This window comes from Ochotona curzoniae, unplaced genomic scaffold (assembly GCF_017591425.1).
Source record: "Ochotona curzoniae isolate NIBS_2020 unplaced genomic scaffold, NIBS_Ocur_1.0 contig_3819, whole genome shotgun sequence".
Classification (NCBI taxonomy): Eukaryota; Metazoa; Chordata; class Mammalia; order Lagomorpha; family Ochotonidae; genus Ochotona; species Ochotona curzoniae.
In genome coordinates, this window is record NW_024466004.1 from 2102217 (window position 1) to 2126928 (window position 24712).

Sequence of the window (24712 nt, forward strand, 5' to 3'; positions counted from 1 at the left end):
AGCGTGAAAAGGGGACCCCCCCCCCACTAGTCATCGCTGTTTGACTCTTTCACCACTGCAGCAAGGACGTGCCCCGGGATGCGAGGCCACCCAGCCTAGCACCGACACCGGGAAAAGCTTGCTGAATGCTTGCTGAGCCAAATTAGGCAACACAAGCTGCCCCTCCCTCAGCTTTTTGGACGTCCAGGAAAGTAGCAGGGATGAAAAGTCCGCCCCCGCCGGGTCCCTTAGCATCCGGCTGCTTCGGGTCCCTAAGGTCTCCCCTTCTCCAGCCCACGTCTCCGCCCTTGGTCGCCTTGGAAACAGTGACGTGCGCTGGGGGAGGGGGTGTGGCCTCTCGGCATCCTCTGGCCGCTGCCCCGGTGGCCCCTGTTTATCCAAACCTGGAGAGAGCACGAGGCTGGCGCCCCTCGGTCCCAGCCTCTCCCCGCAGGTTCGGTACTAATTTCGGCCACTTGGCCGCCCGGGCAGCCCCACCCCGCCCTGGTGAGCTGGTGGAGGGATCCGTCCCTGTGAGCCCTCTTCACTGGTCCAGCCCCCGACGGGCCGGCGCTCCTCCCGGGCTGCTTTCTGGCTCGCGCAGCGTCCCGAGCGCTGGCGACGAAGGCCAGGCCCCGGGCGGCGCGGCGGCGAGGGAGTTAAGCAAGGTGCCGGCGCCGGGCGCGGCGGGGGGGAAGGGAGTGGAGAGAAAGTGAGAGCGGGGGCGGGGGTGGGGGGGCAGAGAGGAAAGAACATCCTGTGCCCGCCGCCGGATGCGCGCGCGAGCCGGGGAGGGGCGCGGCCTCCGCCCGCCCCCGTGCGCGCCCGCCCCCGCGCGCGCCCCGCCCCGCCGCTGCGCGTGCCGTCCCCCGGGTGTTCTCCCGGCCCCGTGCCTTGGCCCGAGTCACGAGCTCCCCGGACGCTCCTGGACCTGGTTCCTCGGCCAGAGTGAGCGCCCGCTGGGGACGGGATGTCTCGAGAGCGTGGGCTCCACGGGTGGCTCGGCTGTCGGCTCTGGGCGAGCGAAGCGCCCCGGTGTTGTGTGGAGCATCCCCGGTGCGCCCGAAGGAGCAGCACGCACTCCCCCTGCAGCAGGTGAAGGTTGCAGAGTCGTCCTCTGAGGCTCGAATTTGTGGACTGTCCAGCCCCACACTGCTGGGATTTGAACCTCAGCTGGCGGGCTTTCCACTGGAGTCCAGAGCAGGTTAACCACTTTTCTGGCACACTGGTGCTGCCCGCTGCACTGTCTTCCCTAGGGAACTCCAAGGGCACCTGGAGCTTTTTTTGATCAACCAGGCTGACCACTCCCCCACCCCCATGGAGAGTGGTTCCGTGGTCTTTAAGAACAACAAGGGAGGGGTTGGGCTGGGTTTTGGGTGTTTACCGGAGTCACTCCAAGTAGTTTCTTGGACAGCCTGTAGAGAATGGGGGTGACAGGTGGTGGGTGTCTCCACTGAAAGATTGGCATTTCCCGCTGGGAGGCACCCAGGCTTTCCCACAGGGCATTCCTGTGGAAGTGAATCTTGCTCACTCCCCAAGTGACACATTAAATCAAATCCACTGTCCATTTTTTTTTAAAGTCACAAACAATATCTCATACTACCCAGAAACTGAATTAATGTACCACCGATGGAACTCTAATTCTGAAACTGTTAAATCTATCTTGACAATAGGATGATGGACTCAGCACTGTCCATCTCTACACTGTCGGGATACACTTAAATAGCAGAATGACGGACTTGGGTCTAAATCACACCCACTGTCTGTTATCGCCATCCAAGAAAATGCGTTTTAATTCTCCAAGTAGGAGTGGCAGCATCTGAATTGAAACTGGTCATTCCCGAGAAAGGACAGTCATGAAAGGACACCACTGGCAGATGCCTCTGAGTCTTTTTAATTTTCTGTACACTGGGTCACTCCCCAAGTGGTCACAACGGCCAGAGCCAAGCAAATAAAATAAATCTTTAAAACATGAACCTCATGTTTGCTTCTCTTAGGACATTAAGGCTCCCCACTACATGGACGAGTAATTTTGGGTCCTGGCTGTAGCCTTGGAACCTACTGTGACAGTCCGCCTCTGGCAGCCATTGCCTCCTGTCTGGAGTTCCTGAACTGGGGCAGGCTGGGTGGTTCCACTCTCCAGGGGAGAAGCCCATTTTTCTCATGGCTGGGTACAGTGCCTGGAGGCATGGGGGTTGACAGAGCCGGGAAGAGATGCCAGATCAGGAACTTCCATTAGCCCCTATGGCCACAGCATCCTTTGGCAGGAGGTGGGAGGTGCAAGCAGTTGGGGTGAAGGGGTTGGAGACTATCTCTGCTTTCCCACCTCCCTCCAACACTGGGCACAGCCCAGCATCCAGGGCCTTCTGCCCCAGCTCAGAGGCAGGTGAGGAAGCTGCGAACTGGCACAGCCATCCACAGTAGCACCTGCTGCCTGCTGCCGGCTTGTCACTTCCCTGTTAGTGCCAGAAGAGGAGGGGAGAGGGGGAGGGGAAATCCAGTCTCACCTGTTGATGGCAGAGGTTGGAGCCTAACTCCAACCTGACTCCATTCCCACTGGTGTGCAGGGTGCGAGGTGAGGTTCCCATACTGGGAGCCCTGTAACCCAAAGATCCAGACCCACCCACCGCACTTTTTTTTTTTTTTAATTCCAGAACCAAGACCCCAGTAAGGGCAGATCCTTTCTCCTTTGGGGTTAGGATTAGATGGGCCCAGAGCCTCACTGGTTCTGCCCCCTACAGTTCTTCAAGGTGTGGCTGGACATCTCTTAATCCTGGTCAAGTGTGGAAGTGCCTGCTGGACCTCGGCCACTGGACAGACTCCCACGTAGATGCTGTGTGTGGGGCTCTCTGAGTTGCTCCTCTCCTTTGCGCTCTCTGATGAGTGGAGGTGGAGTAGGAAGATCAAGGACTAGGGGGCCACGGAAGGGAAGGGAGGCGCTGCTCTCTGCAGGCTGCACACTCCACACACCCCTTGCTGAAATGCCGGAAGGCCTCAAGCACAGAGGTGGGCCTCTGCTTCCCCCTACTGGGAGAAGGCAGCCACTGGCACTGTCAGCTGGGTCTCCACCAACCTGGCTCCCCGTGACAGGGCAACGCCCGAAGTGTGGGCAGGTCCAAAGCTGCACCTGAACATCCTTCCAGGCACCTCTGGCTGCCACGTTGCTTGACTGCCTCCCCCCACATTGGCGTCTCCCCAGTTTCCTTTGTTGCCTGGGTTCCGATTGTGGGATCCTTAGTTGGCTGTCAAGAATTCTGGTTCCGGAAGCCTCCTCCCAGGTGCATCGGGCTTAGCTCCCACCCAAGCACAAGGCAGCACGGAGGACATGGGCAAGAGCATCCCCCGGTACCTGGCACTACTGGACATCCGCAAAAGTGTAGTGAGCCTGGCCACAGGTGCCGGGGCCATCTACCTGCTCTACAAGGCCATCAGGGCCGGCATAAAATGCCAATCACCCCTATGCACCAACTCGCCCATCTGTATCGCCCGTGAGTGTGCGGGCCCTGGGGAGAGGGCTCTGCCTCAGGAGGCACCTGCTCCCGAGGCCTCCCCTGTGGGAAGGCCCAAAGGTGACTCCTCCAAGTTCTTTGTCTCCTTCCTCTTTCTCTTCTGTCTTCCTTGAACCCACCCTGCAGTTAACTGCCCGCCCCCCCCCCCATAGGATGAGAGGTGCTGGAGCATACAGGGTGCCCAGCAGTCCACTCCCTCCTACAGTGGCTTCAAAACTCACCTGGCAAATACTCCATTCACTCTATCCCCTACAGTTCTGTTTCTTAGAAACTGAGGCAGCTGCCACTGTCCCCATCCTTGTTGTCTCAAGAACAGAAGACTGATGCCTGAAGCTTTCATGAACCCACGTGGTACTCTTGTGTATCAAGCAGAAAACAGTGCCCCTTCTGCCAGATGCTTGCTTGGTTGCCTTCTGCTGGCAGCAATTTGGCTGTAGGGTGGGTATCAGGAAGGGGCTTGTTCCGGTGTCAGGGTAGGATATGGCAATAGGACAGCATAGCCCCTGCCTAGCAAGGCTACCGTGTCCCCGGAGCTCTCGTTCCCTGCTTCTGTACCCTTTCTGTCCTTGCTTGTGAGTCCACCGGCTGAACTGGGCTGGGGTGGGGGTGGGGTGCCATCTAGGCCTGGCGATTGAGCGCGAGCGGCACGGGCGGGACTCGGGCGAGCTCCGGAGGCTGTTCAAGTCCTTGGAATGCAAGCAGGACGAGTACAGCAAGAGCATGATCCTGCACAGCATCACTCGCTGTGTGTACTTGCTGGAGGCCGAGGTGAGGGAGGCATCCCTGCCCCTTGGTGGGACTGGAGCCTGTCCGGCTGATGGTGGGAGGGGTATGCCAAGGGTTCTTGGTGATGGGATGGGATGATTCCAGGACACTTGGCCTAGTGCGTCTTCCATCTCTCCTTATACACCCCAGGCCTCCTCTTGTACAACGGATGACATCAGGTTGGTGGGCGACATGTTGGATGACAAGGATAATAGTGTCAAAATCCAAGCTCTGAACACCCTGAAAGCATTCTCCGGCATCAGAAAATTCAGGCTCAAAATCCAGGTGAGCCCAGAGGCAGGTGGCAGTGGGGCAGAGCAACATGGGCTGTTAATCTTGCAGTCCTTGGCTCAGCACAGGATCAGTGGTCCTGTCCCAGAAGTTGCTTCAGTCTGAGTTTGTCATCCAAAAATGAGTGGAAGGATGAAGCTCTCCATGTCAGTGTGGTGGCGACCCCAGGCATGTGGGTGCCTAGCTTACAGGTTAAGTCTCCCCAGGACTGCTCCCTGTTGACATACCAGGCACAGGTGTGGCTTCTGCCCACCCACATGTACATCTGGGAAGTTCCTATTGGTTTGAAAATTCTCTGCAGTGACTCAGTGGAACTCAGGAAAACATACGTTTACCAGCTAGTTATACCATACTCTGCTCTGGAAGACAGTAACTGGATGGGCAGAAGGGTGGAGCTTCCCTGATTTCTTCCAGGCACACCCCCAGCCAGGACCCTCCCTGCTTCTCCAAACCCCACTGGTTACGCTCCTCCCTCCCGCCCGCCCGCCCTCCCTCCCTCCCTCCCTCCCCTTTTTCCTTTCCTTCCTTCCAAGATTCATTTATTTTTATTGGAAAATCAGATTTATAGAGAGAAGGGGAAATAGTGAAAAAAAATCTTCCTTCCACTGATTCACTCCCGAAATGGCCAGAGCTCAGCGATTCAAAGCCAGGAGGAGACAGGAGCTTCTTCCAGCTCTCCCAAGGCTTTGGGCCATCCTCCACTGCTTTCCCAGTCCACAAGCATGGAGCTAGATGGGAAATGGAGCAACTGGGACACAAACTGGCATCCATATGGGATGCTGCACTTGGAAGTGGAGGATTAGCCAGTTAAGCCATTGAGCCTGCCCTGATTTCTTAAAAAGATAAAATAATAATAAAAAAAAAGGTGTGTGTTTGAAATGAATAGAGAGAGAAACTACATTTTTATTCACTGATTCACTCCCCAGATGCCCACAACAGCTGGGGCTGTACTCGGCAGGGCTAAAGCAGAAACTGGGGACCAATCCAGGTCTCTCCCAGGTGGGGTGGCCAGAAGCAGCATGAACAGAAAGCTGAAACCAAGAGTGGGAACCAGGAATTTAATCCTTGGAGGCTGATGTGCAAGGCAGGCATCTTAATCCCTAGGCTAAACAAAGAAGAATGTGGATAGCAGCAACCAAGGCACTCAGGCCAGTTTCTGCTGCCTTCCCAGGCTGGATTGGAAGTGGAGCAGCCAAGACAAACTGGCAACCATATGGGGTGTCAGCATGGCAGGTAGTGGCTTAACCTACTATGCCACAATGCCAGCCCCCAAGATCCCTTTATTCAAACAGCAGCAACAACAACAACAACAAAAACCCCTATATTGTGCAATTGCACTAAAGCATTGTTCTAGGATTTATTGTGCTTGAAAGAAAGAAGAGACAGAGATCTTCTATCCACTGGTTTACTTCCCAAATGGCCACAAGAGGCAGAGCTGAGCTGATCAGAAGCCAGGAGCCAGGAGCTTCTTCAGGGTTTCCCACATGCATGAAGGGGCTCAAGGCCTTGGTCCATTTTCCACTGCTTTCTCAGGCCAACAGCAGGGAGCTGGATTGGAAGTAGAGCCTTTGGGACTTGAACCAGCATCCACGTGTGGTGCAGACAACAGAGGGTTGGCATGCCACATCACCGTACCAGCCTGCAAACAAAGACACTGGAGAAAAAGCACTTAACAGAATAGGGAAAATCTTGTCCTTGTAGAACTTGTATTCTAACAGAGCAAGGCAAGCAATACAAAGATGAGTGAAATATGTAGTATGTTCTGTGTAGTAAGTGTCACACAGGAAAACAGGTTGGAGCAGGTAAGGAAGGCGGGGTGGGGTGGCACTTCAATGATAAAGGAGACAACCTCTCAGGACCTCAGGAGCAGTGTTGAGATTTGGCACCAAAAGTATAACCTAGAAAAGAAAAATGAGTAAATTGGACCTCATTAAAATTTAACATATTTGGGTCTGGCACCATGCAACAGCAGGTTAAATAACCAGATATTGGACCACTGGTTGGAATCCTGGCTGCCCTGCTTCCCAGCTCTCTGCTAATGTGCCTGGGAAGGCAGCAGATTGATGGCCCAAGAGCTTGGACCCCTGTGCCCACTGGGGGACCTGGATGGCTTCTGGCTTTGGGCTGGCTCAGTCCTGGCTGTTGTGTTCATTTGGGAAGTGAGTCAGTGGATGGAGATCTCTGTCTCTCTCGCTCTCTCTTTATTTGCCTTTTGATTGAATGAACACATCTTAATTAAAAAGACACGCGTCGAGGGTTCCACAAGCTTTAGGCCCAGCAGCCAGAGAGTCAGCATAGTCAAGAGCCAAATCGGGAAGGGTGAGAAAGGAGCAGGTCTGCAGCAGAGCAAGTGTTCACTCTGAAGTCTGCTAGGCATTCAGCAGGAATAGCAGAATTGGCTGCTGGACTTCGGAGAGAGAAGGGCTGATCTGGAGACATGAATTTGCAAATCATTAGCATTTGGATTGTACTGAATCCTGTGAGGGTGGCAGCCGTCAGGGCAGGCCGTAGATCCAGGTGGCTGGGTAGGAGGATGGAGAATTTCTGTTGGACAACTTGGTCAAAGGATGGCGAGCCTTGAAGAATTGTCTGATTCAGGAGGTTTTTGGGGGAAGAGTGAAGTCAGAGGCAGGGAGAGTGGTGGAGATCATCCCGTGAAATCTGACCCAGCTTTCTCCATCCATGTGCCAGGAACACGCCATCAAGGTCCTGGAGCTGATCTCCACCATCTGGGACACAGAGCTGCATGTGGCAGGCCTCAGACTGCTCAACAACCTTCCGCTGCCCGACTACGTGCATCCGCAGCTGCGACGCGTGATGCCTGCCCTGATGGAGATCCTGCAGTCAGACTATATCCTGTCCCAGGTGCCTGGGGCTTGTGGTCAAGGCCTTGCTCTCCCGCCGAGCCCAACGCAGTCCCGCACTAGTGGCTTCCCTGCCCAGGGGCAGACTCACCTGCCTTCTGCTGCTTTTCTCCCTCTGCAGGTGCAGGTCGTACGACTGCTGAGCCACCTGGCCCAGAAGAACGACCTCCTTTATGACATTCTCAACTGCCAGGTGAGAAAAGGGGACTTACAGAGAGGCTGGGGTGTGTCAGCTCAGGTGTCGGGGAGGGAAGAAGGATGGCTTCACTGCTGATGGATGGCCTTCACCTTCCTCTTGCCTCCACACCAGGTGTCTTGAAAGCCATCTCCTCCTCCATTCCTCCCAATAGGATGGGAGTCTTATTTTTGTGGGAGGAATATTCTTTGAAAGGGAATTTGAACTCTGAGAGTTAGAAGAACTGGTGATCAAGCAAAAGTGAATGGAAGTATTTTAGTACAGGGGAAACACATGACAAAAAGCATTGCTAGGGACAGGGAGTGTTCCTTTGTAATCATCAGTGTTTTAGCTCATCAGAAAGCCAAAACAACTCTAAACTTGTATGCATCTGATAACATAATTTCAAAACACACATGGCAAAACTTGATGAAATTATAAGGAGACATTAACAAATCTACTACCACAGTGGGATATTTGGAAGAATCTAACTACTCTATCAGCAATTAGTAGATAAAAAGCAAAATAACATACTTGTTGTGTGTATTACCAATAAGCTTGGAGGTTTTAGACATACCTAGAGCACCCCATAGTTATCAAATGAACATTTCTTTCAAGCATGCATGCAATATTTATGAAAATTAATCATGTCTACCGCAGTGGTATAGTAGGCTAATCCTCCATCTGTAAGTGCCAGCCACCCATTATAGGTCCTGACTGCTCCACTTCTGATCCAGCTCTCTGCTTGTGGCCTGGGAAGGCAGTGGAGGATAGTCCAAGGCCTTGGATTCTTGCACCCATATGGGGGGCCAGGAAGAAGCTCCTGGGTGTCCTGGCTTTGAGTTGGCTCAGCTCCTGCCATTGTTGTTGTTTAAGGAGTAAGCCAGCAGATGGAAGATCTTTCTCTCTGTATCTCCTTCTCTCTGCAGCTTTGTCTTTTAAATACAGACATAGATCTTTAAAAAAATAAAAGGAAGAAGAAGAAAAGAAAGAAATAAACTTCACTACACACTAAATCTTAAATTTTGTCTCAACAAATTTCCTGGAATCAATACTATGATATCACTCATGTTTAGGACCATGAGGCAGTTAAGTTAGAGTATGGTCATGAAAGAAAAAACTGGAAAATCGATTGAGTTTGCAACGTAGGCATATCAGGGCGCTGAGGCCACAGGAGGATGAAAGAATAAAAGTTTTGGAACTTGCTGGGATTCATTCCTCTTCTTGTGCCGTGCCCACTGCAGGTGCACCCTGATTTCCTGAAGCTGTTCCAGTCATCACAGCCAGGGAGTCTGCTGTTTGAGGTGTTGGTGTTTGCCGAACGACTGAGTGAGGGCCGGAATTCGCCGCACTACCGTGCTGTGAAATGGCATTACAACGAGCAGTCCCTGCACGAAGCCCTGTTTGGGAATGAGTCACGCCTGGCAGACCGGCTGCTGGCCCTGGTCATCCACCCTGAGGAGGAGGTCCAGATCCAGGCCTGCAAGGTCATTGTCAGCCTGCAATGCCCCCAGGACTTGGGAGCCCGGTCCTCCTCCTGCCATCCTAGTCATTCATACTTCAAAAGCACGGAATAAAATTAAGGAGATCCAATAAATGACTATGAGAGACAAGGCTGAGCAGTTATGGGATGCTCCACCAGCTGTGGCCTGTAAGACTCCAAGGGGATTCCATTCATTGTGACCTCCGTTCCCAGCACACCCTGCTTCCATGTCTGTGTGTCGGGAGCGGGGAGTATGGATCCCTTTCCTCTCCTGTGGCTGTGTAAATCTGAAGGTGGAGCCGGTATTTCCAGGGAGCTGGGAGAAGGCAGGCTTGGGCACAGAGGTCAGAGATAACCCACAGTGGCAGGTTGGCATCCGACTCGTTGCCATGAGCTGGGCTGTAGCACAGTAACCATCCCCCAACCTCAGCAAAACGACACAGGTTTTTTCCCATTCGCACCGTGTGCTAGTTGGCTAGTTGGCTGGGGGCAGATACCTATGCTCCAGCATCCTTTCTCAGGGCCCGTAGCTGAGGGAGGCACCTTCCCCTTGCTTCTGCCACTATTAGAGAAGGTCAAGGAAGTGGGACGGTGATAACTGAATCTTAAATTCCACTGTGGGTGGGAAGAGTGCTGTGGTACTATGGCATAGTGGGTAAAACAACTGCCTGCATCCCATAGCGATGCTTGTTCAAGTCCTCTCTGTTCCACTTCCAATATGTCTCTCTTTGGTGGCCTGGGAAACAGTGGGTAACATCCCAATAACTTGGGCCCTGGCCACCTGGTGGGAGACCTGAATGGAATTGAGAGCTTCTGGCTTCAGCCTGGACCAGCTTCCATGGTTTGGTAATTTGGAGAGTGAAGCAGTAGATGGATGATGTCCTCTCTTCCTCTCTCTCTCCTTTCTCTCTCCTCTCGTGTCACTCTGCCATTCAAATAAATACATTTTTAAAAAGTTCTTTTAGAGAGGGCAGCTTGGTGGTATAATAAACTAAGCCTCTGCGCCACCAGCATCCCATGTGGGCACTGTTCCTGTCCCAGCTGCTCCACTTTCAATCCAGATCCTTGATTATGGCCTGGGAAAACAGAAAAGGCTGGTCCAAGTCCTCAGGTCCCTGTACCCACATGGGCTCCATGGGCTAACATAGTCTGCTCCCCAACTCCATTAACCATTTAAAAAATTAATTTCAAAAAGAAGGGAGATGCTCTGGAGGGCTCTGCAAAGAGAGGTGACCCCCAACCCCCAGAGAGGAAGTGGGGCCTCCAGGAAGGCCAAGGTGAGGACAGAGACAGCCAGTGTAACTGTGTGTCATGGGACCCCAGAAGCCCTTGGGCTTTGTTGGGTTAATTGGTTGTTTTTATCAAGTACACTAGTTTGGGGGCTGATGTAATGGCTCAACTGGCTAATCCTCCACCTTCCAATATCTCCTACGGATGCTGGTTTGTGCGCCAGCTGCTGCATTTCCCATCTAACTCTCTGCTCAGGGCCTGGGAAAGCAGCTGAGGATGGTCCAAAGCCTTGGTTCCCTGCACCCACATGGGGGGTAGGGAGGGGAAACGGGGAGGGAAGAAACGGAAATTCCTGAGTCTGTGGAACTGTGTCATGAAAAATAAGATTAAAAATTAAAAAAGAAAGAAAGAAAGAAAAAGACTAGTTTTTGGGTCAGGAGTTGTGGCTCAGCCCATGAATCTACCACTTGGGACACTATATCCCATATAAGAGTGCCAGTTCATAAGTGCAGTTTATGTGAGTCATTCGATTTCTTCCTAATGCACTGGACTGCAGGTGCAGGTACTTGGGCCCTGGCTGCTGACTGGGGAGGGCTGGCCTGTCTTCGGCCTGATCTGGTCCCAGCTGCCACAAGCATTGTCCTCTGTATCTTTCAAGTCGATATTCAGTGAAATAAAATGTGTGTTTGACTTGAATTTCATTCACTTACAGCCACAGGAGTGGAGATTGCCTCACGGCTCTGGGGGTGGAGCCAGGGGCCTGCCCTGCCAAAGCCACTGGGTGGGTTCCTCCTTCAGGGAACAGAAGGAAGAGGCTTGGTCAGCAGGTGTCGTGAGCCTGTGTGTCCACTGGAGGAAGGCAGTGTAGGCAGGAACCAGGGTTGGCCCTGCTCGTTGTGGGGCCCTGAAGCTGCCCAGAGCCCCGGAGGCCTGTGCTGCATGAACAGTGACATGTGGATACCGTCAGGAGCACTCAGCCCTGCTGAGCTAAGTCCTCGTCACAGGCTAGCCTGTCACAGCCTAGTCTCGGTGCCCTCCAGTGGGCTCTGCGGAGCTGACAGCCCCTTCCCTAGGACCAGCCTGGCCCAGCAGGAGGGGACATAGAACCCTGTGTCTTGAGCTGGTGCTGGTTCACGGGGCAGCTGTGGGTAAGGTAGACTAGGAACTGGGGCTTTGGGGGAGTGGCTCTGCTGGCTGCCCCCCGCCCCCCGTTGGGAGACTGTGGCTCCACCCTACTCCCTGGGTTCATAGGCTGAGGGTGAACTCCTCTACCACCCTGACTCCACTGAGCAGCTGGGCCACTCCCACTCCCAGTCCCAACCTCTGCTCCGATGCCCCCTGGCTATCCCTCTGCCATTGGAAGCTCTCTCCCTGCAGGGCCCTCCCCTGGCTCCACTCCTCACCACCGCCCAAACCCATTTCTGTCTCTTAGTTCCTGCTGTCTCTGTGTCATCCTCTTGAAAGCTCAGCACGGTACCCATCTCCTGGGGCCAGGAACTCAGTGCCTCTTCACCCCCCAATGTCCCTCATTTTTCCCACCATGTTTTTTTCACTTTTGGGGGAACAACTTGAGGCCCAGGCAGGGGCAGCCTGCTGGGAAGAGGCCTGCCAAAGGTCCATCCCGTGCCCCAGCTCCCCAATGGCTGTAAGCAGCTCCCCTGGACTCCTGCCCCTCCATTCCCTCTTCTCCCTAACTGCTTCCTCTATCAGACAATTCCCCCAGCGATAAAGAAAGCCTCTAGGCTTGGCACATCACCTTGTCCCACTTCCTGTTCCTCACAGAGGGAAGCCTGAGGGGTCCGGGAGGTGTATGCATCACAGGGCAATGCTGGGTTTGCCAGAAGGTGGCTGAGTGACTTGGTACCCTATGGTCCCCATCAGAACAGCAAGGGGGCAGCTAGTCTAATGTCCACGTATTCCTGTAGGGGGATTATTAGAGTTTTATTTGCAGTTTTGTTTACAGTGTGTACTTGGAGGCAAGCCTGCCTGTCTGTCTGTATTCGGTGCCTTCCCCTCCCACGGCTGCTGAGGCTGAGTTGGGCAGCACAGTCCGTGCCCATTATCTCTTGCCCTCTCTTGCCTCTTCTTTCTACAAGGGTGACCGGGCAAGTGCCAGGTCACGGCAGGGAGGCGGGAACAAAGAGAGAGGAGGCCAGGGGCTGAGGAGACAGGCAGACTGCCCCCTGGCCATCCAGGCCCATGGCCATGGCCCTGGTAATCCTGTTGGGTATGCTGCTGCCAGGGTGCTCTGAGCTCTCCAAGTCGAAAAAGGTGAGAGGAGTGTATAGCTCCGTCTGCCGGGAGCTCTGGAGGGAGAACAGGCACCACAGGAGCCTTCCTCAGGTTGGGGATCTATCACAAACTTGGGGGCAGGGGCTCCCAAAGGGATGTCAAATCTCTGGGTTACCCGCTGGCCCTGGAAGGAAGGGAGGGAGATGGTTCTTAGGCCTGACATCACCCATGCACCCCCTCCTGGCTCTCTCAGTCCTGGGCTAACTTCCTCTCCCACAGATACCTTCTGGCAACATGCCATCCAACACCTGTTAGGTTCTTCTCCCTGCACCTGACCCTCCCCACTGCCTTGTGGTCCTTCCAGTACAGAGACCCCTTCTTCCCCTTTCTCTCCCTCCCTGTCTGCCCCTCCCATCAAAGTGTGATCCAGAATATCTGTCCTGCTCCTCCAACCTCTGTCTGAATACCCTTTGGCAGTCGCAGAGATGAGGAAACCCTAAGAAAGAAGGGGCAGAGGGAAGGTGCTAGCCCTGGTTGTAGCTCTCCCCTGCTTCCTGCCGGGGGTCCTCGGGCAGGGGGAGACTTCCTCAAGGCACTTGGGTTCTCTGTCAATGCCCAGAGCCTTCCTGGCCAGAGAGCTGGTGGCCCAGAAGTCCTCCCAGCCTGGTGGACACCCTGCCTGTCCCTGCAGGGCTACGGAGTCAAGTGCTCACACCACAATGAGTGTTTCAGCAACTGCTGCCTCATGGACTTGGACTCTAGCCGAAACTTCTGTGCCCACAAAGCCAGATTCAACAAGGTGTGCCTGCCCCAGGTGAGAAGCGGCAGGGGTGGGGAGTGTTCATGTGAATGCTATCCCTCCTAAGCCTTTTCTCCCTTTTCCACCATGCTGGTCCTGCAGGGCAGCTTTGGACCGCCTCCTCTGGGTGGTCCACCTCCTCTAGATGAACCCACTGTGGGTTCGTCCTCACAGCAGGAGTGACACATCTGTACCCACAGAGGAGCGCTGGTTCATGAGCCTAAGCTATTCCACTTGCAACTCAGCTTCCTACATGTGCTTCCCTCCCCTACCTGGTTCCACAAAAGCAGAGATGGCCTCATATTCCCTCAGGAGAGTCCTGCTTCCAGCTTGGCGCCTGCAAACAGCAGGTGTTCACTGCAGGCACATCTCCAGCAAGGTGGACAGCAGAAGGCCCAGGCCTCTGTCCCCTCCCAGCCATAATGACCTGCAGAGGCGGGGGGGGGCACAGTTTGGAGCTTTAAATCCAGGCTTTTGGACTCCCTAACTTTATGGCTGCAACCTCCGTTCCCTGACCCATTATGTGAGGCTAAAGCACCTACCTGGCCTGGGCCTTGGAGGGGGAGCATGTGACCAAGCACAGCTATCAATAGCCGAGACAGCGCAGGGAGCAGAATGTCTTGTTCCAGATCACTTGGCCCCAAGCCCAAACCTTTTGTGGGAGGATGGGGAGCTGCCAGGACCTTCAGAAACTAGGTGGGTTCCTGCCCAGGCTAAGCCTACAGCAGGGGTAACAGGTGCACTGTTTTTTGGAGTCCACTTTATGTCCTGCAGTCCTCACAACGGGTTGCTGCTATCCCCATGTGAGAGATGTGGATGGAAACTGAGCTAGAGAGAGGTTGTTTACTGTGCCTCGGGTCACACAGGCAGAAGCTGTAAGATTCGGCTTCTTGCAGAAAGCCTTTGCCGCCCCTCCCCTCCCCGCTGCACCCCTGTGACTTCTCTCTCCTGCCTACCCCTGCAGACCAAAGGAGCCTACAATCTCATCTGCCCTTGCCAAGTGGGCTTGAACTGCATATCCAGGGACCCGATGTGTCCACGCCGGTGCCAAATCATTTAGAGAAGGACACCAGCTACTCATTGACCACGCCTCTCCCTTCTGGGGCCAGAGGCCCCAGGCTCCCCCAGCTTGCTCAAAATCCAAGTCCAGACACAGTAAAGTCACTTCTAGATTCAGGCCTTTGTGTCTGTGCTTTATGGGCAAGGGTCCTTGGTGTAGATGGGTCCAATGTGGGTGTGAGGAGACGGGTGGGGAGCTGTAGAGCGGGGTTGCAGCAAGGAAAGGGGGCACGGCTGAGGGATGTGCCTGGTTCCTGAGGATGTGTGTGTTAGGAGGACTGGACTGTGGGTTCTTTTGAGGAAGCCACAGGAGGAGGATGGTTGGGAGTGCGGAGAAGGTGCACAAGTGCATGTGCTGTGCTGGGCAGGGACGCGGTGCCCCGATGGCGCTCTCTGCTCTCTCACCTGCTATTGGCGCCATCAGACGGATAAAGGAGCCACCTGGCTTGTCTCAGTTCTGCCCAGCAAGGACTCTTGCCACTGCAGGTGTCTGAAGTGCTCACCCACACTAGTCTTGAGGAAGAAGTAAGTTATGGTGGTAAGAAGTCAAAGTCTCAGGCAAGGCAGGCCTCCTGGGGGTGATTCCACAGTCCTCGGGCTAACTGCTTCCTAGCAGCTGTGATAATTCCAGGCCGAGGCCAAGAATCTCTGTGAAGGTTTACTGGGCACTTGCTGCAGTCCCAACACTTTGCGAAGTGCTTTCTCTCTTGGCTGTCTTTACTCATTGTCTCCCCAAGCTTAGAGCAAGTTCTACGATCATGCCTACTTTAGAGTGAGGGGGGCCCTGGGCTTCCCAGAGCAAGAGGTGGAGCTGGGAATCACAGGGGCTTAACTACAAACCCCTGACCACATCCTCCAGAGAAAGCAAGCATCTGTGTTCCCCAGTTCTCAGTGCACATCCTAAGACAGGTCCTGATGGGGCTGGCTGAGTCTTCCCACCCCAGTCATAATAGTGACATTTGCTGATCAGCCTAAGCTCGTTACCATGAAGGACAGGAACATGCCAAGTGAAGGGTGTGCTCAGGTCATGCCTGGTGTTCCTGCTGTCAGGGATAGTTCCAGCAGAGGCGGGACTCAGACCCCTGCTTCTCGACCCTACCAGAACCGGTGGAAGATGTCTGTCCTCAGCGTTCACATCTGAACCTCTTCTTGCTGGACAGTTTGCTACCCTGAGTTTGGTGTGCCGTGGGAACTACCTTTTCTGCACCCCCTCACCATCTGTCTTAGTCTGTTTCGTGTTGTTATGGCAGAATACAGCAGACCAGATAGTTGATAAAGGAAAGAGATTTTTTTGGCTCCTGGCAAGTTCAAGAGCATGGCCCTGACATCTGCTCAGGATCCAGTGAGGATCTTTCGGCTGCATCATGCCATGGTAGAAGGTGGACGGGCAAGAGAGTAAGCGGGCAGAGCCTGGGTCTGTATGAATCCCACCCCACAGTGACAACTCACTTTTAAGCCTGTGACTTTGTTCCATTCCTGAGGGCAAAGTGACCCCCTTTTCGGCCACACCTTGCAGGGCTGTTGCGTTGAGCACCAGGACTTTGGGGAACACCTTCAATCTACAACATGACCCGTCAGCTGATGTGACTCAGACAGCCTTTGTCTCACATGCAAATTAAGGCTTGCTTCCCTCCCTTTTCTCCCAAAGCATTTCCAAAAACAAGAATGACTACTCAGTTATTAACACATATGTGGGCCATATTTCCCTCCAGGGAGGTCTTAGGGTCATTTCCAAATCCTAACTATCTCTATTCTTTAGGAAACAAAATGCCAGGCTAACTACGGTTTGAGCAAGGCCAAGTCTGGAGGACTGCCTGTGTGCCTGTGTGTGTAGAGGGTAAGTGAGTGAGGTGTGAGAGAATGGGGGCAGGGGATGGGCCGGGTGTATCTCAGCTCTTGCTACCCGCGGGGAGACTCATGTGGAGTTCCAAGTTTCTGGCGTCAGCTGGCTCATCTGCTGCCATCATAGATGCATCAGCAGGGAGCTGGATTGAAAGTGCAGCAACCTGAACTCAAACTGGCACCCATGTATGTAGGATGCCGGCTCTACAGGCCAGAGTTTAACTCACTATGCCACGGTGCTCACCTCTCTTGTGCTATTATTCTAATAAGTAAGAGAAGCATGGAGCCAAGGACAGAAAACAGGGCTAAGTTGGGTGGCTGTTTCACGACCTGCGCCTCTGAAAGGCTGTGGACTGTCTGATGGGACCACAGAGCCAGGGAGCAAAAGTGGGAGGAGAGCACTTGGCCCTCAACTTCCCAGCAAGCCTTGTGGACGAGTTCAAGTGGACACAGTGGGAAAACACGGTGAACTTGCACACAGAGAGCAGCTCCCGACACCTAGACCCATGGTCAACCACTTGGCTTTGTTTACTCTAAAAGGTAAAGTCAGCAACTTTTCTGTGAAGATGAAGCATTTTTGCAAAAGGAAAATCACGGGATTCCATTCATAGACCAGAGTGTCTCTGCACCCCAAACATGGACATGATGCTATTATTCCGTGGGGTTCAGTCTGCAGCGGTGTGACTCCCTCTGCAAGGTGAGGGCTGAGCTAGGTTTGAGGGATAGGAGAGGGTCTGAGGGGAGGAACCAGAACACTGACTCCTCCCAGCTGACTTCTCCCAGCCCCTGCGGGATTGGCAGGGCGCTGCGCCAGTCATCCATCGGCTCTGTTCTTTATCCCTGTTTCCCAGACTTCTTTGCTGTGTGACTTCTAGGTCTGGCTGAAGATAGGAGGAAGGGCAAGGGTGAGGCCAGGTGTTTCTTCCCTCCCCTCCTCCTGCAGCTGATGATGTCAGGGACCTCCTGTTCTCTCCCTTGGCAACCACTCGTTTAAGACAGCCCCAAACATGCAGCCCTGCGATCGCCACTCATCACATTGCTGATGGAACATGGGGTTTTCTGTAGCTGCTAAGCTCCCGGCTGCTTCACCATCCGCCCTTACCTGTGTGGTCATTTCCTGACATTAAATTCCATCGGTTCTGAATACCTTGAGTAGTTTCTTGTCTGCACACTGACTGCTAGTGCACCAAAGTGCAGAAAACACAACGGAATCCCTCGAGATAGATAGAATTCACTCAACACATAATTGCACTAAGATCTCAGACCCAGCACGGTAGCCTAGTCACTAAAGTCCTTGCCTTGCCTGTGCCGGGATCCCATAAGGGGACCAGTTTGTGTTCCAGAGGCCACGCTTCCTGTCCAGCTCCCTGCTTGTGGCCCGGGAAGGCAGTCAAGGACAGCCTTGGAACCCAGCACCCACGTGGGAGATCCAGAAGCTCCTGGCTTTGGGTAGGCTCAGCTCCAGCCATTACAGCTGCTTGGAGAGTGAGTCAACAGATGGAAGATCTTCCTCTCTGTCTCTTCTCTCTGTATATCTGACTTTCCAATAAAAATAAATAAATCTTTTTTTAAAAAAAGAGCTCAAGTTGTTAGCAAAGTACAAAATCCTTTTTTTTTTTCTTTTTCTTTCTTTTTTAAGATTTTTTAAATTGGAAAGTCAGAGAGGAGAGACAGAGAGAAAAATCTTCCAACCACTCTAGACTATCCAAAATCAGAAGTCAGGAGCTTCTTCTGGGTCTCCCACATGGGTGTAGGGTCCTAAGGCTTTGGGCCGTCCTCAACTGCTTTCCCAGGCCACAAGCAAGGAGCTGGATGGGAAGTAGAGCAACCAGGACATGAACCGGGGCCCAATGGGATCACAGAGCATGTAAGGTGAGGACTTTAGCCATTAGGCTACTGTGCTGGGCCTTCTTTTTAAAATCTTTATTGGAAAGTCAGATGTATAGAGAGGAGAGACAGAAAGATCTTCCATTCACTGATTCACTCCTTAAGTGGTCACAACAGCCGGAGCTGAGCTGATCCAGAGCCAGGAGCCAGGAGCTCCTTCTAGTCTCCCACGTGGGTGCAGGGTCCAAGCACCTGGGCCATCCTCCACTGCTTTCTCAGGCCATAAATCTGGAGTTGGATGGGAAGTAGAGCAGCCGGAATTCCAGCTGGTGCCTGTATGGGATGCTCATGGCTTCACTTAGTATGCCAAAGAACTGGTCCCTGAAAGATTTATACGTAGTTTCATATCTATAAATTTGAAACTAACAAAAACTGAATATACTACATAGAATTATTCCAGGGACTTTTGCATGGCTTTAAGTTAGATATAATTCTAGGTTCCCTGTAAATTCTCATTGTCTATATCCTTTCCCGATTTTATATGCCAAAGACTCTCTCTTTCATGTAATCCTGAATTCCTTTTCAGGATGCTTCCCTCTTTCCTTCTCCCTCTCTCACTGCCTGAACTAAAGTCACTGGGGGTGGGGAGAGTGCTCCTGGCTTCAACCCAGCTCAGCTCTGGTCTTTGTGGCCATTTAAGAAGTGAACCAGTAGATGAAATATTTTTCTTTTTGTCTTTTCTTCTCTCCATAGATCTGTCTTTCCAATAAAAATAAATGGGTCTTACAAGACAAAACAAAAAAACCTCCCTGAGGTGAGATAGCTTCCCCCCCCGCCCCCGGACTTAAACACTGGCTGTGGTTGTTGGCAGCCATCTCATCATCATGTGGACCCAAAGTGGTGCCGACAGAGAGAGGGGAGTGGAGCTTGGTAATAGCATCTTCAACTTTGTCTCAGAACATGCTATGCCTTAGCCAGCTGGTTCTACCCCCCTTCGACTTTCAGGTAAAATAAACCACTTGAGTTCAGGGTTTTTTTTGTTTGTTTTTTGTTTTTGTTTTTGTTTTTTTCCCCTTTGGTGAGTTTCTATGACTCACCAACAAGGAAGTTCTGGCTAATTCTCAGGCCATAGAAGTAGAGAAACTTTTCAGTCTCCCTTTCCTGCTAGAGTAAGAGGTTCCTGTTTCTGTCCATTGCTTTATGGGAATCAACATGCTTGGTGTTTCTGGAGCTGGACATGTCAGCATCAGTGTCTTGCTCACTTGCAGACAGCAGAGAAGTGGAATCATCTTGATAAAAGTCAAAGGTCTGCGCTCCTTCATTTAACTTGACTTTTCTCCTCCCGTGTGGAAAAGCATGAGTTCTGCCCAGGCACTCCGAAGGAATAAAGTGGATTTCTACCCTTTAGCTTTCTGCTGTGTTCCCCAATGTCAGGCAAAGGCAGTGCTGTGAATCTGCCCAGCCCCCTGTCATGTTTTTCTTCATCCACTATGTGAATGGTGGAAGGGACAGGTGGAGCTTCTGAGACAAAGCAGAGGAGGCTCTGTGACGCAACCAAGTGTGAAGTGCGACGAAACAAACAAGACTCCAGTTTAGATGTGAGGCCAATGGCTGCTTTTCAGCCTCTGCATTGTCCCCTTGTCCCCTCTCTAGGAAAATCACACACTCCCCCTCTCAGTACTGAAGGGAAGTTCAAAGCACACACACACACACACACACACACACACCCCACGGGGACTCTGATCCAGCCCCACTTCCTGGCCACAGTCCCTTTGCCTCACCACCCAGACTGTTTTGTAGGTATTAGTCAACTTCTCATCACATCAACTGAAATAACTGGGAGGAGCTTCTTGGGAAAGAAAAGGTGCTTACTTTGGCTTCCAGTTTGGAGGTTTGTGATTCAGGATGGGGCAATCCCATGAGCCTGGCATCTGGGAGAGGCTGGCCAGGGCATGACAGGTGTGGAGGAATGATCACTTGTTGAGCCAGCAAAGGCAAACACAGGAAGCACACCAAGCTCACGTAGCCAACCCACTCACAACACCCACCTCTGAGGGCACGCCCCCAGTGGGCAAAGCTCCCACTGGGCCCACCTACCCGAAACTAGAGTTAGACATAAACCCGTCACCAGAAAACTGTGGGTTTCATTTACTTTTATTTTTAATGCTGTCCTAGAGGTCTGCATCTGCTTTCTTTTTCTTTCAAAGGTTTTTAAAAAATTATTATTATTATTAATTGCATTGCATTATGTGACACAGTGTTATAGGCACTGGGATACCCCCACCCCTCCCTGAGCCCTCCCCCCCCATGGTGGATTTCTCCACCTTGCTGCATCACCACAGTTCAAATTCAGTTGAGATTCTTTCATTGGAAGTATTTACCAAGCATAAAGTCCAGCATCTTATTATCCCAGTGAGTTCAATGATTTCTTGGTGAGACCATCTCTGGTCTGAAGGTAAAGCCAGCAAAGTATCATCCCAATCAATTAAAAGCCCCAACATAACATCAACAACAATTTACAACATTGTGGCTTTAATTGACATGGTATTGATTAACCAGTATGTTAATAGGAAAATGTAGGTTCTTATCCACATCCTGTGACTTCTTCATAGACATTTCAATTTTGATTTATATTCAACCGGGTTCTATACACCTCAAAATGGCTATAGATTACTATTCAGGTGTCTCGTGTCTATTTTCATTTTAGTATTTAGCTGTTTATAGTGTTGAAGTTTGATTTTGCTGAACTTGGTTGTTTTTCAGGTGGTCTGAACGGGCTTATAACTCTAGCAAGACATGTGTCATCAGTTTAGGTATAGAACATTTTTTTTTAGGAGGGGTGTGGAGAGAAATCCCCAACACCCCAGTGAGGCATAACTAATCTTTGTGTCCCACCTAGTGAGGTATGAGAGAATCCATGCTGGCCACTTCCTGTCTGATTCTAAGCTTTCCTTGTTGTTGTCTGTCTATTCTAGGTTTTTTGTTTGTTTGTATGTTTGTTTGTTTGTTTTGAGGGGTTTCTGGAGCAACCCTAATGGTTATCGAAGGAGAGAGGGTGGGGACCCAGAGCCGGAGCTAGGCGAGGACCAGAGAAAGCTCACCTCCCTAGTCCCGAAGGATGTTTATTGTTCTTCTGTTTCTGCAGACCGCTCAGGGCTCCTGGTTGTCGTTCCGATGACGCTGGTTTCTGCAAGGCAGAGTTTGGTCTTCTTCGATCCCCTTCTTCCATCCAGATGGGGGTGGGTGACCTCAAAGTTCTTGGTCTCCGAATGCACTCCTATTCCCTGTGGTCTCCTTGGCAGTTGGGATGTAGTCCTTGGGGTCCATACTGATAGTCTTTGGTGAGGATCTGGGATTGGGATACGAGCCCAATTGGGATACGAGGATCTTCAGGGTTGGGATACGAGCCTCCTCCTGTCCACCTGCTCCACTCTTGGGTTCCCCCCCTACTCCCTACGCATGACCTTTTGTTAAGAGGCTGTCAGGATCGCTCTTGATTCCCCCCTTATGCCTGCATAGCTTTACTATTGTCTAGTGCTGACTCGAGTCTGTTGTCTATAAGTTACCAGACATGATCCTGATAGGCTATATTTCATGTCTTCCTCACACTTTTAAGGGAGATGGAAGATTTCTCTGCATTTCCTCCCCATTATGGAATAACATAAGGTATTAAGAGTGTTTTAGGTTTTACATTTCTTTGATGTAGATCATGAGCAGTCTGACTCACATTGATTGTTTTTTATAGATACAACACATTATCTTATTGCATTGGATACAGGCTGTCAGAGATTGCAATAATATTACAATATACAGGTACTATTTTCCAGATTGACATCTTTTCATTGCAAATTAAGGTAAACATGTGGTATCTAACCTTTTGGGATTGGTTCATTTCTCTTAGCATAATGGATTCCAGTTGAGCCTATTTGGCCACAGAAAACTGCATTTTGTTTTTTTAAATAGCTGAGTAGTATTCCATGGAGTAGATGAACCATAGCTTTCTTATCCAGTCTTCTGCTGATGGGCATTTCAGTTGCTTCCAAGTTTCTGCAATTATTGATTGTGCTGCTATGAACATAGGGGTGCATGTTGGCTTCTTGTGTAACAGGTGTTTTGGATATATTCCTAGGAGTGCTATTGTTGGATCATATGATATGCTGATTTTCAGTTATTTGAGTATTCTCCATACTGATTTCCATAGAGGCTGTACAAGTTTGCAGTCCCAGCAGCAGTGGAGTAGGGTTCCCTTTTCTCTACATCCTCACCAGCAAGTGTTGTTGGTGGTTTTTTGTATGTGAGCCATTCTTGCTGGCATTAGGTGGTACCTCATTGTTGTCTTAATTTGGATTTCCCTTATTGCCAGGGAACTGGAGCATTTTTTCATATGTTAGTTTGCCATTTAGGTTTGTTCTTTTGTGAAACATCTGCCCATTTCCCATGTCCATTTCTTGAGTGGTTTGTTTGTTTTGGTATTTTGGTTTCTCTGGAGATATTTGTATATTCTGGAGATTAGCCCCCTATCACCTATGTAGTGTGCAAAGATCTTCTCCCATTCTGTGGGTTGCTTTTTTACTTTGTTGATTGTTTCCCTTGCTGCACAGAAGCTTCTTAGTTTGATGAAGTCCCATTTGTTTATTTTGGTTTTGATTGCTAGTGCTTTTGGTGTCCTTTTTAGGAAGTCAGGGCCTACACCTAAATCTTGCAGTGCGTTTCCAACATTTTCTTCCAAAAGTTTGAAGGTTTCTGGGTGTAGGTTTAAGTCTTTTATCCATTTAGATTTGATCTTAGTGTATGGTGAGAGGTATGGGTCTATCTTCTTGTTTCTACAGGCTATCAGCCAGTTGTCCCAACAGCATTTATTGAAGAGACCTTCCCATTTGCTTGGGTTGTTGTTGTTTGTCTTGTTGTCAAAGATTAATTGGCAGTATCTATGTGGGTTTCTTTCTGTCCTTTCTATTCTGTTCCATTGATCCTCCTCTCTATCTTTGTGCCCGTACCAGGCTGTTTTGACAACCACTGCCCTATAGTATGTCCACAGGTCTGGGACTGTGATTCCCCCTATTAAGTTCCTATTCTTCAGAAGGGTTCCTGCTATTCGTGGTTTTTTTGTGTTTCCAGATGAAACCTTTGTATCATTTTTTTCCAGTTCAATGAAGAATGTTTTGGGTAATTTGATTGGTATTGCATTGAAAGTATATATGGCTTTTGGTAGTATAGACATTTTAATGATATTAATTTTGCCTATCCAGGAGCATGGGATGTTGCTCTATCTTTTGAGGTCTTGTTCAATTTGTTTTTTAAGTGTTTTGTAATTTTCTTCAAAAAGGTCTCCTATGCTTTTGGTTAAATTTATTCCTAGATACTTCATACTTTTCTCTGTTATCTTGAATGGTAACTTGCTGGTTAGATCTTCTTCCATCTTGTGGCTGTTTGCATACACTATGGCTTTTGATTTTTGTTCATTAATTTTGTACCCTGTTACTCTTACAAATTCTCGTATGGGGCCTGGCAGCGTGGCCTAGTGGCTAAAGTCCTCACCTTGAACACGCCGGGATCCCATATGGGTGCCGGTTCTACTCCTGGCAGCTCCACTTCCCATCCAGCTCCCTGCTTGTGGCCTGGGAAAGCAGTCAAGGATGGCCCAAAGCCTTGGGACCCTGGGATATCTGGAAGAAGTTCCTGGATCCTGGCTTCAGTTTGGAGAAGCACAAACCGTTGCGCTCACTTGGGGAGTGAATCATTGGACGGAAGATCTTCCTCTCGGTCTCTCCTCCTCTCTGTATATCTGACTTTCCAATAATTACATAAATCTTTACAAAAAAAAAAAAAGCCCAATTCTCGTATGAGTTCTAGGAGTCTCTGTATTGAGTCTCTTGGTTTTTCTATGTAAAGGATCATGTCATCTGTGAATAGTGAAAGCTTGACTTCTTCATTTCCCATTTGAATTCCTTTGATTTCTTTGTCTTGTCTTATGGCCTTTGCGAGTACCTCTAGGACTATGTTGAATAGCAGTGGAGATAGCGGGCATCCTTGTCTTGTTCCAGATCTCAGTGGAAAGGGTTCTAGTTTTTCTCCATTTAGTATGATACTGTCGTTGGGTTTTTCATATATTGCTTTGATTATGTTGTGGATTGTTCCTTCCATGCCTACCCTGGTTAGGGTTTTTAACATAAAGTGATGCTGGATTTTGTCGAAGGCTTTTTCTGCATCTATTGATACTATTATATGGTTTATGTTCTTCAGTTTTTGGATGTGGTGTATCACATTTATGGATTTCTGTATGTTGAACCATCCCTGCATCACCTGGATGAATCCTACTTGATCTGGATGAATGATCTGTCTGATGTTTTTTTGAATTCTATTGGCTAGGATTTTATTGAGAATCTTAGCACCAATGTTCATCAGGGAGAGTGGTCTGTAGTTCTCCTTCTCTGTTAATTCTCTATTTGGTTTTGGGATTAAGGTGATGTAGACTTCATAGAATGAGTTTGGAAGGGTTGCTTCCTTTTCTATTGTTTTGAAAAGCTTGTAGAAGATTGGGGTTAGCTCTGTTTGGAATGTTTTGTGGAATTCTGCAGTAAAGCCATCTGGGCCTGGGCTTTTCTTTGTTGGTAGATCTTTAATCACTGACTCTATCTCTGATTTGGTTATGGGTTT

At 50.7% G+C, this 24712-nt stretch overlaps 2 protein-coding genes across 4 annotated transcripts; both read left to right on the forward strand.

The window, feature by feature from the left end:
• Positions 1–2938: 2938 nt before the first annotated feature.
• Positions 2939–9196, forward strand: ARMC12 (armadillo repeat containing 12). 3 transcript variants are annotated; one of them, XM_040982952.1, is made up of 6 exons: positions 2939–3548; positions 4111–4256; positions 4404–4538; positions 7236–7409; positions 7530–7601; positions 8828–9196. In XM_040982952.1, exons 1-6 carry the CDS (start codon positions 3305–3307, stop codon positions 9158–9160), a joined length of 1104 nt encoding a protein of 367 aa, XP_040838886.1. In that variant the 5' UTR covers positions 2939–3304; the 3' UTR covers positions 9161–9196. The 3 variants fall into 3 exon arrangements, with proteins under 3 accessions (XP_040838886.1, XP_040838887.1, XP_040838888.1); XM_040982953.1 differs by having other exon boundaries at positions 2939–3467; XM_040982954.1 differs by having other exon boundaries at positions 2939–3467; positions 8858–9196.
• A 3305-nt stretch (positions 9197–12501) lies between these two features.
• Positions 12502–14387, forward strand: CLPSL2 (colipase like 2). Its single transcript, XM_040983042.1, has 3 exons — positions 12502–12567; positions 13220–13342; positions 14292–14387. Exons 1-3 carry the CDS (start codon positions 12502–12504, stop codon positions 14385–14387), a joined length of 285 nt encoding a protein of 94 aa, XP_040838976.1.
• The last annotated feature ends 10325 nt before the right edge of the window (positions 14388–24712 follow it).